This window comes from Oryzias latipes, chromosome 10 (assembly GCF_053564925.1).
Source record: "Oryzias latipes strain Hd-rR chromosome 10, Olatipes_Hd-rR_3.1".
NCBI classification, from domain to species: domain Eukaryota; kingdom Metazoa; phylum Chordata; class Actinopteri; order Beloniformes; family Adrianichthyidae; genus Oryzias; species Oryzias latipes.
Window position 1 is genome coordinate 17,288,481 of NC_136246.1, and position 11,296 is coordinate 17,299,776.

General features: G+C 37.3%; 1 protein-coding gene across 1 annotated transcript; it reads right to left on the reverse strand.

Moving 5' to 3' along the window:
* Positions 1–2,251: 2,251 nt before the first annotated feature.
* On the reverse strand, positions 2,252–8,690 carry p2rx3a (purinergic receptor P2X, ligand-gated ion channel, 3a). Its single transcript, XM_004073266.5, has 12 exons — positions 8,254–8,690; positions 7,993–8,128; positions 7,399–7,470; positions 7,093–7,162; positions 6,637–6,724; positions 6,470–6,547; positions 6,075–6,216; positions 4,699–4,835; positions 4,500–4,593; positions 3,066–3,131; positions 2,909–2,986; positions 2,252–2,832 (listed from the first exon to the last, which is right to left on the reverse strand). Exons 1-12 carry the CDS (start codon positions 8,394–8,396, stop codon positions 2,719–2,721), a joined length of 1,218 nt encoding a protein of 405 aa, XP_004073314.2. The 5' UTR covers positions 8,397–8,690; the 3' UTR covers positions 2,252–2,718.
* Between the last annotated feature and the right edge of the window lie 2,606 nt (positions 8,691–11,296).

An 11,296-nucleotide genomic window follows, 5' to 3' on the forward strand; every position in this document is an offset into this window, starting at 1 on the left:
TGAGAAGATTCACAACATTTAACATGTTGGCATGCAAAATACACTAAAACTTAACTTAAACGAGGAGAGATATTGGTTATACGCTGACAGATGTATTCATAAAACGGAAAATGTGGATGAAGTAATTCGAACCCTTTTGCGGTTAATGCTCCGGTGATGTCTTGTAAGCATGGGATGACTAAAACTATAGATAAAACAATCCTAGAGCTTAGATGCCAGGAGGAGAATGGGGTGAAGGGAAGCTGGCGAAAACATCTGGAATGTGACTAAACAGACATCTATGAGTTTAAATGCGGGGATTTGATTGTGATTGGCTGTGAAGAAAAGTGGATTCTTTAGCTATTGGTTCAGAGTAAACTTAATTGCTGAGTGACATGTAGAGTGAAGTAATCAACAACCCAGCCCACCTGGAATTGAGGTTGATCTTCCGTACTGAAATTGTGCCAAATCCTAATGAATAAAAGAGCAAATACCTAGCATCTGTGGTTCTTCCCCCCCCCAAAAAGCTTCAGGTACATTTATTAAAGGGAGATGACTTTGGGGCTTTTCCTCTTAAGTTAGAAGCATGAAAGTTGTCAGCTTCTTGCTCAAATGATCACAACATTGTTGTGGAACAATTCTGCATGGATGGTTCAGTTGTTACCAATTAAAACAATCAAAATAGTCCCAAATCATAATTCATCCACCACTTGGCAGTTATTTTCTGAAAACTGCAGTAAATGTTTTTTTTTACTTGTCTAACTAAAGCCAGTCTACAGGTTTCTGTTTTGCTTTTCCATCCCATGTTTCTCTTGGAACTGGCTTTCTGCTTAAAGTTTAAGAACGCTCTGCTCTCCCTGTTCACCTCTAATTGCATTCTAGCTGAAGCCTGTAGTGTCTGATGTGCGTCTCTTTTTTTTTTCTGGAGCACTTTCTTTTTTGGATCACTCATTTTTTGGAGAACTTTTTTGGAGTTTTTTGGAACTAATTAACGTATTACTGTATTTATGTGTAAATTTGATTATTGCAGTACATTGAAGCAACTGGTGTCCCATGACCAGAAAAGTTAAGACATTCATAAGGTAATGTATTTTCACATATGCTTTTATTTACTTTAAGAAAAGCAACATTAGAGCCTTCCAGTGGGCTTTGGTTGAAGTTAAACAGAAAAAACAGCAGAGTAAAAAATAAATTACATCTGCTGTTATTATTACCCAGTGTGTACAAATTTGATTCAATCGTCCAACTTGAGCACTCTCACCTCATAGTGAGAAAGCCCAGGTTCAAATCCTGGCTGGGTCCTTTCTGTTTTTGCGTGATGTCTTTGTGCATGCGCGGGTTTTCTGCGAGGAACTCATAGGTTAATTTCGGACTCTTGTTGTCCCTGGATACAAATGTAAATGTGAATGGTTGCCTGTCTCTCTGCGACCCTGAGATGGCAAACAATCCAGGATGTGCCCCACCTTTGACCAACAGTAGCTGGGATGGGCTCCAGCATCCCTGTGACCCTGAAAGGGATTAAGCAGGTTTGGAAAATGGGCGGATGGATAGTTGCAGTTGGTGAACAAGAATTAATGGTTAACTGAACAAAAATATCTATAAATCAGATCGTTTCTTTTAATTGGTTGCATGCATTGTATTGTTTATCTGTCGTTTTGCAACTGGTTGTTGGTAATTTTATTTCAGTTCCTGAGGGATCTTCTGCAGACTTCCGCCCTTGTAAATCACTTTCAGAACCATTAACCCTTGTGCTATCTTAGATGACCCCACCCTTACATTGACGTGTTCTCCCTACCATGACAAAGGTGGATAAAGGTGAAGACGATTTCATGTAATCCATGGACACCAGTGAAGATCACAAATCATTGAAGAAAAAAGGTTCAGAGCACTGTCTAGTGGGTCTAGATGACCCAACTCCCAATGTTAAACTGCCTAGGATAGCACAAGGGTTAAGGAGCATTTCTGCTTCTGTTTTTAGTTTTTAGCCCACATTCAAAATCAAAAGATTACAGAAATTAACTAAAAGAATTCTTCATTCTGCAATCATACATAGAAAGACTTACAAGAAGCACACAGCACAAGCGCAAGAGGAAAAACTGGAAAGAAAAACTAAAAAGAAAAAATAAGAGTATTTGCTTTAGTCCATTACTGTCTACAGAATCATCAGTGAGTGCACTAAAGGACCCATTTGTTAGCACTGGGAGATGCATGTTTGTCTCTTTCTCCCTCTTAAAGACAAACTCAGAGGAAATCACGTGATTTACCCAAAGTATAGACTTCAACAGTTTATTTGAGATTGCAGGCAGTTGTTCAACATGTGCGCACAGTTACAATAAGAAACATAACAATGAAAAAAAAAAGTCTCAACAGTCGAATGGTTTTTCCCCCCGCCATTCTTACATCAACAAGTATAGCTTTAATGATTTTTTTTAATTAAGAAAAAACTACTACAGTTCAGAGTTTAAAATAGTGGAACTACGTAACATAATACCAAAATACATTTACTTTTGTTTTCTTTTGAGAGTCTGCTCAGAAACTGGAAACCAAAAACATGCGTTGCCAGTGGTAATTACTTCATGTCCCGTTCTTCTAAATGTTCACACACACATCCTCCAGACAAACCTTGCATGTATTTGTAAACTAAACCTGCCTACATCATCATTCTAAAAAACACACTGTAGAAACGTCTTAGCTATCCAAAAGGAGGAGGTGCTTCCATTCTGTCAGACTTTGGTTGTGTCAGTCAGAGATGGACAGGGAAATGGCTCCGGAGTCGCAGGAGCTCTTCATTCCCTCCTTGATTGATGGCTTGCTCTCCAAACTGGGAGATGTTTCTATCTGAGACTCTGACACCTGGACGGACAACAGTCATCATGACCCCAAAGAAAGGAATTCGCATTATTCAATTTTATGAGAAAAAACAGATCACCTCTTCAAACTTCTTGGCTTTGTACTGCTTTGCTCCTTTCAGAAAGTTTAGTAAGATGATATCACAGATGACCGTTCCCTGTTGGCACAGACAGAGGGTGAAGACAGCTGACAGAGACAAGAACATCCAACATCAGCTCATTTTCGGAAATGCATACCAGTCCGATGGATGTAAATGCAGCAACTAAGTTGATCAGTGTTGGGATTGTGCTGAACTTTCCAGCCTGAAAGAAAAATTATCATTTACAATTTTGTAGAAACGCTGTCTTCAGAAATATTCCATGGGCACCACAAGAATACTTACTTAGAAATTAACAAGTAAACCATTTAACTCTACAGGAAATAGCTTCAAGTGCTAAATTTTATTGAAAAGACTGAAGCCACTTCAAAGCTTCAAGAAATGACGCTCCCTCCTCATATAAGCATCGCTCAGTCCAGCAGTCTGCAACCTTCAACATTTAAAGAGCCATTTGGGTTAAATTCTTACCAACCACATCCGAGCAGGAGCCAAAAAGCCCTACTTAACCCTTTAGAAAAATAACACACTGATTTGTATTCATGCTATTGATACTTTTGTGATACAAAATAAATGTAATGTTGTTTTGGGCATAGAGAAAACAAAAAGAATTGCTTTTTTTTCCAGAAACAATGAAACAGTTTATAATTTTTGACAGAGGTTCACATGACTTCCTTTCAAAATGAAAGACATCCGGCATGACATAGGATCATCTCAATGCAGTTTATGTGACCCTTTGTGGTGCATCTTAGTTAGGAATTTGTAAATTTAACTATCCAAAGTTAAACCAGAGCTAATTCACTGACCCATACCATACTCTTTGAACCATAAGACAAACTTAAAATCCCTGAATTTACTCAAAAATATAAAAACTGAATTATAATCCAATGCACCTTAATTCTGGTTGTGCATCCAGAGCTCTGATTGATTTTCTGTAGTAAATTGCACAAAAAAATCTGTCAAAATGTTTTACCTCAACTTGTGAAATGTACTGTCCTTTGGGTATTTGAATACACTTTGAGTTAGTTTTCTATATTTTTATTTATTTATATTTCCTTACTTTTTAATTTAAAGTTACTTTTTAAAATAAGAAAACATTTTATTTTTCTTTAACCAGAGAGCCACAATGGAGGGGTTAAAGTGCCACGCGTGGCTCTGGAGCCTCAGGTTGCAGACCCCTGTCTTAGCCCTATATGGTTAAAGGGATAGAGTACACTAATTAAAGTACTTCCTCGTGAATAAACTTTTTAACAGGATTTTGCTCATTAAGTTTGTGAAAAGCAAAGAGTAGTTTACCCTTTCAGTGTTTCTGCTTGCGAAACATGCTGATCATGAGGATGTCAATTCACATTGAGAGTAAGGTTGTTTCTTCTGAACCAGCTTCTATTTAAAAACTCGTACCCTTAGAGGTGCATAACACTTTAAACAAACTCACTGCTGCATTCAAATCTATTCAATTTAGTTTTTTTAACTAATGTTTTGCAATCCCTTACCTCATATTTGATTAGAAAAAAACTGCACATTTTCATGTATTTATGTATTTATTTTTCATGAATAGGCTAAATCCACAACTCACATTTCCAGTAACCATGACATCAAAACGGATGGCAAAGGCTTTGTGAAGAGTCCTGAATTCTGTTCCATTTTCTGTCTTGTAATATTTGGCAAATCTGGATTTTATGAGAAAAAAATGGCACAAAGGATTGAAAAAATTAATGAATAAATATTTTAAAGCGAAAAAATTCATAAAGAAGAAAACATCCCCAGGACTTTACCTGAAGTTGTAACCCTTGGAGACTTGGTTCTTCATGAAAGGGGCATCCAGTCTTGTGAAGGAGTACTTGGGGACACACAGCTCAATATCTCTGTCAAAGTTACACTTCCATTCAATATTTATTCCGATTTCTCCACCCTGTGAAGAGAAAAAAACAAAGAAAGTATATGTGACACTTTGCAATAATTAAGACAAACTCCAGAGTGCAAAGTAGATATTTAAGACATCTGTCTTTTCCTAAATTTGTAGTTATTCTTTAAATACTCAGTTAGATTGAGAGTTGCACAAGTAGAACTCCATTTTGCTAAAGAAACACTTTGGTAGCATTTTCATTTGTTTTCTTGCTATGATGTTTTATTCTCCATCATTCTGCTCTTTTGTGAAGGAGAAAAACAGAGGTTACCAAAATTGTGAACTTTGTAAACGTGTTACAAACAATTTTTAAACTAAAAATAAGTTAAAAAGCTAAATTTGCTTCACACAGCTTCATTTGTGCAGTGTGAGATTGACCCCGTAACAGACCAGTGATCTGTTTCAGGGTGTACCCCAACTTCATCCAACAGTAGCCTGGGACAGGCTCCGATGACCCTGTGACCCTGAAATTAATTCAGAGGGTTGAACAAACGAATAAAGAGGTTTGTGTCAAAGTCCTTAGATTGAATGAATGTGATTCCAGTTAAACCTTTCAAAAAAGAAACAGTGGTGCATGAGTTGGAACAAACAGAGGGAATATGAAAAGTATTATTTGGTTATTTAACCCTTGTGCTATCTTAGATGACCCCACCCTCACATTGACATGTTCTCCCTACCATGACAAAGGTGGATAAAGGTGGAAAGATCTCATGTAATCCATGGACACCAGTGAAGATCACAAATCATTGAAGAAAAAAGGTTCAGCGCACTGTCTAGTGGGTCTAGATGACCCAACTCCCAATGGTAAACTGCCTAGGATAGCACAAGGGTTACTCCACTAAAGCTATGCTTAGCTAGACTCTGCTGATGTCCAAATCTTAAAACAGGACTGCATCATGAGGTGTTGTTACCTTTTAGCTGCTGATTAAAACTGTTCTGCTCAAGCAGGGTTCTGCACAAAGACAAATATAACTTCACTGAGTCCAAAAGAAGCCTTACTTTAGCAATATTTGGAAAAGACCAAGTCTTTGACATTACAACTTAATCTGGAATAAATTATAATCCTGAAAAGCAGGAATCCCCATTTTTGTCTTTTTTGTCCATTTGTTTATCTTTTTAAATAGAGATTTATGCAATACCATACATGGTTACCATGTCCATTCTTATTGTAGCTGTTGTTGAGATTTTTATAATAACAATAAATCAACGTTTTAGTCCAGAGATTGAAAAGAAAAATGTGCAGACCTTCTCTGTCAGGGAGGTTAAATCCTGTCCAGTGTAGTTCAGCACATCTCCCACACGGAAGATGGGACAGGAGGGATTATGTTCCGGATGGTAGACACAGTTCTTGATCATCTCGGATGTCATAGAAGAAGGGAAATTTCCCCTGAAATAGAATGTGTTTAATGATTTCATATCAAGGCTGCCCAGTCCTACTACGCACTATATTCCACTGTTTTGTTTTTCAGCCTTCCCCGCCCACATTGTTGGTGATTAAGTGTAATCAGAATCAATGGATTCAGATAATCAGAAGCAGGAAGGGCAAAATTGCTGAAGAACAAAGACGGTGGGAGATCTTGAAGACCAGCATTAGGTATACACGGTTTAAACAGTATCAGGTAGACTTGAATGTGACCCACCTGGTGACATTAAAAAGGGGGAAACGAATGCTATTTTTGATGAAGATGGTGAAGTTTAGCACATCTAGTGTCGTTGAACTGTGGACAAATTTGAAGAATGTTTAGACTCCTAACTCAGGACAATTTGGTGTGGTTTGGCACATGGATGACTTTGTTTTAAACTCTACTTAGTAACATCGTCATTCTCAGCTGGGCACCATCCTTCAATTTCACAGCGACCCCCAGACTCATTACGGCAAACACCTGTAATTACACCTGTAGAAAAAAACCCCACATAAATAGTCTTGTGTTAAGCATTTGAGTCATGAAGGAAATGTCATAAAAAGAGGAATATCTTTAAAAATGGCCTTCAAAATTAAATTTAAATGACTTTTTAAAATGTTTTATTTTCAAGTATCAAAAATACGGAGTCAAAATTCCTTAAAGTCCTCCATATTTTGATGAACCAGTTACTTTTATTTTAAAAAAATTGAGGTGGCAATGTAATGCAGCTTTCCACCAAAAGCACATCGTTCATCTGTGTTCCTTGGAATAACAGCTGAGAATCTGCAGTAACATTATCAGACCAAGAGTTCACACAGCACCTGAAATGCTGTTGTGGCTGTGGATTAAAAGAGACTCACCGTTGGACAGGAGGGTGTTTTTATGCAAATAACAGTCTTCATCTGTGCTACAGTTGAAGTTTGGCTGAGACTGAAACACACAAGCAAAACGGGAATCCATGCTGGAAGTTTTTCTCCCCTGGTTTAATCTTATTGGCATAATTAAAGGTTTTTTTTAAGATAAATCATTAACTTGTGCTAAATAGTAAAAAAAAGAGAAGCTTAAAAACCTACGGTTCCGAAAATCTCTGAAAATATCCACATGATTTTGCTTTAAGACAACTCATGCGGATCAAACTTACTCTAACAGTAATAAAGTGTTCTCACCTCTGCACATCGACCTTGAAACTGGTCCTCAGTGACGATGATTCTGGTCATGATGCAGAAAATTCCTGAACCCTAACACACAAAATAGAAAAGTCAGAAAGGTCCAAACATTCATCCAAACACACATATTTCCTTTTAGTTTATGCTAAGACAGATTCCAAATGTGAGATTTTGTCATTTACAACAAAACATTACAATTTTTACAATTATTTGCATTTTGCAAACAGTAAAACAGAATAAAGTAGAAATGAAACATCTGCAGTTTAGACTTTGCAGTCTTTGAACCTGCAGTTTAAACTTTAACTTGCTTAGGCTTAAAGAAAATATTATTATCTAATCTATTTGTGAATTTCTAACTCATATAAACGTCCATGTCCATTTGTTTGCATTTATCTGTCGTTGTTTCTGGCATCAACTGTACTGTCATGTTGGCTTAAAACAGATCAGGTTCGGGAACAGAAAAAAAAAGTTTAGTCATGGGTTACTTGTCTTCATTTGAAGATGCTTCTAACACCCCACCAACCATCAAAGAAAAAGCTGAGCATTAAAAGATGCTCTGAAAGCAGGAATCTCTTGTTTCTGAGGAAATCTGACCTGAGGAGGATAGACGTAGTCGGCCACATCCATGACTTGATGGTTCAGACGACCAAAGCCTTTAACTTTGGTCATCACAGAGGACTCAATCCCAGTGTCAATCACCTGATAAGCCTTCTCGTGAATGAAAACCCAACTGCAGAACAAAGGAGCCAATAAAAATAATCAGATTGAGTTCAGTCACAGAAGTAATCATTTTAAGCTAAGTATTGCTTTAACCTGATTACTTCAATTTCATTCAGAAACAACAGAATGACTCACCCAACAAAATAGGTGATGATGAGCAGTTGTACGATTCGGTTGATGATCCCCACAGACCAGCTCTTCACCACCACAGACTTGGTGGTCTCGTATGTGAAGAAGCCAGTAACGAAGCCCAATGCCATAGATGTCATGGCTTCCATGTAACTACGTTCCTCGCTTCAACAGGTTTGTCTCCAATCTGGGATGGGAGATGTTTAAAGATGATTTCTACCTGAACGTCCAGAGAAGATCCGTTTGTCTCTTGGGGGGGTGGTTGGCCCGTTTGTTTGCTCCTTTGCATATTTGACGACTGGAAGCCCTCTGTCTCTCTTCCCTCACTGCCTCTGTATCATTGGTTCATGAAAACAAAGTGGACCTCCTCCTCTTTACCCAGATGGGCAGGAGGAGGAAATATTTCTCTTTTCCACCACAATTCCCAATCTCCCACGCCTCATTCTGTATCTCTGTCATGATCTGAAAACACACTAAGGATGTAAACATTTCGGCAGAAACCAATCAATATCTCATAAATCACCTCTCATTTGCTGTACACACTTCACTCACTGGTTTTCTTCTAGCTTTCATTAGTTTATTTAGTTTTGATATAAATAAAAGGATGTCAGTTACAGCTTTGGACCTGAAGATAAAGACAGAATGGCACTGGGCTGCTAAATGATTATAGCTATTCTGATCAGGTGGAAAACTGAACAGAAAAGATTCAGATAGATTTGGATTTTTTATTATTGTGTATTATTTTCAGTTTTTCTTAAACATTAGGTTTGATTACAAATTTGAGAAAATCCAGCAGCTGAATAAAAAAAACTGTATTAGCCTTTTTTTTACAAGAATAACAGAAAGACAAAACACACCCTTTCTCATCAAACAGCAGACTAAAACACAATACAAGATTTTTACATAACCATTTGTTATAATGTTTTAATATATCCTACATTATACATGTTAAAAAAAAACATAAAAAATGGTATACTTTATGATGTTATCTTGTTGCCTCTCCTAGATCCAAGATGAAAAATAGTTCAAGAATTAATGAGTAGAAACAAAAAATAATAATAAACGTGAAAAACATAAAATATCCGCAATATTATTTTATTGTTATTAAGAGCTTTACAAGCTAGATCGTACATTTTGGAGCCTTCAGATATGACAAAATTGTTTTTTTAATGGCGAAAAAAATATTTTTTAAAGTCTACTAGAATTTATGGATTTATATTTTTACTTCTATTGGAAAATGTAGTTTCTTGGAAATGCTATTAAAGAGTCTAGAAAATATCCCTTCTTCAAATGCGGCCAATCCAGAGCTAAATATTTGATTTGTCTCCTTTGAACATTGCATTATCATCACATTTCTGTACATTAGCTCCATAGAAACAATTCTAGTTCCACTTGTGCCTCTGAGAGAGCCGCATCCGAATGCACTGTAAAAAATTGCACACAGCAGTAATTGCAACATTTGATCCCAACGATTCTCTGGGCCAGCAGCATTACAGCCTCTCACACTGGAAGATAATGCAATATGTGACAGCGCGTTATGGGTGTGCACACAAACATGCACAGATGTACTTAGACAGTATGTCATTTCTTAAGTGGCTCCATTATGTTTGTGGGCGGTTAATGGTAACATGACCAAAGTCCCATGTGATCTGAACGTATGCACAGAGATACAACCCCTAAAAGGTTAATGCAACTGTAATATTTATGCAGGGTTTGCATCCTGAATGCACTCGTGTTGTCACACGGTGAAAAATATCACACGGTTGGTGAGGCCTTTGGACAAATGGAGAGAATTATGCATTACAGCAGATTAACAATACCAAAAATTGACTAAACTGAAACAAAAATCATCACAATCGTTGAAACTCTAAGCATGATGGAGGTAGTTTATGGCAACATTACCAGACTAGACTGAGAAAATAGCTACAAATTAAGATTTGTTGTAATTTTACAAAGAAAATTAACAAGCTAGAACCACTTTATCCCCCAGTAGCCTCAGAACTGCATCATGGTGACTTAACCCTTGTGCTATCTTAGATGACCCCACCCTTACATTGACGTGTTATTTCTACCAAGACAAAGGTGGATGGAGGTGGAAAGATTTCATGTAATCCATGGACACCAGTGAAGATCACAAATCATTGAAGAAAAAAGGTTCAGCGCACTGTCTAGTGGGTCTAGATGACCCAACTCCCAATGGTAAAGTGCCTAGGATAGCACAAGGGTTACATCAGGGGTCATTCTCAGGACTTCTTGTCAGTGCTGCTGCAGGAGGTGCAGGAAGAGCACTTTATCATCCAAAGTGAAGCTCATATCCGTCTGGGTTTGTCTCTTCAATGCAACGCTACAAACCACACATTACTTTGGAAACCACTGTCTCTCCAAACTTCATTTGTGTTTCTGTCTCCCTGACTAAGAGGATAATCTGCGACTAAACTCATGTCTTTTAAAAAGCCTCTTAAGCATTTTTAGATCATTTCTAGCGCAGGGGTCTGCAAAACGTAAAGCTAAAAGTCATTTAGTCCATTTTCTTACTGATGAATATCCAGCAAGAGCTGCAGTCACTGCTTAGAAAAAAAACATCCATTTACATTTTGTGAACATAAAGCCATGAATTTTCTTTTCATAAAAAATGTAACTTTTTTTGACAGCAGCGCACACAAGTTCCCTTCAAAATAAAATATACCCTGTTAAAAAAAAGGTACTCCTGAATCAGATTTACCGGTACTTGAATAAAAAAAATGCATGAAAGCCAACATCGAACTTGGAATTTTCCACCATTATGGCTTTGGTGCACCTTTCACTGTCAAACACAAACATGCCAACAGTGGTGTAGAATCCACTGTTATAAACTAAATCTACATGTACATATCAGCTTATTTTGATAATATACCACTCTTACCATTAGAGTTCTGTTGACATTTAATCTAACATCTTTTTGAAAAGTGGAATAATGTTTCTTGCTAGCCAGCAAAGAGCTACAATGGATGAAGGGCCACATGTGGCTCCAGAGCCTCAGGCTGCAGACCCTGTTCTACAGATTTCTTGA

Bases quoted from the DNA above. Each gene is read 5' to 3' on its own strand.
- p2rx3a (XM_004073266.5), bottom strand. From the start codon at position 8,396: ATGGAAGCCATGACATCTATGGCATTGGGCTTCGTTACTGGCTTCTTC. The intron at 8,129-8,253 runs GTGAGTCATTCT...TTTGTTCTGCAG, and splicing joins ATCATCACCTATTTTGTTGG to TTGGGTTTTCATTCACGAGA. The intron at 4,836-6,074 runs GTCTGCACATTT...TTCTCTTCACAG, and splicing joins TAACCTCCCTGACAGAGAAG to GGTGGAGAAATCGGAATAAA.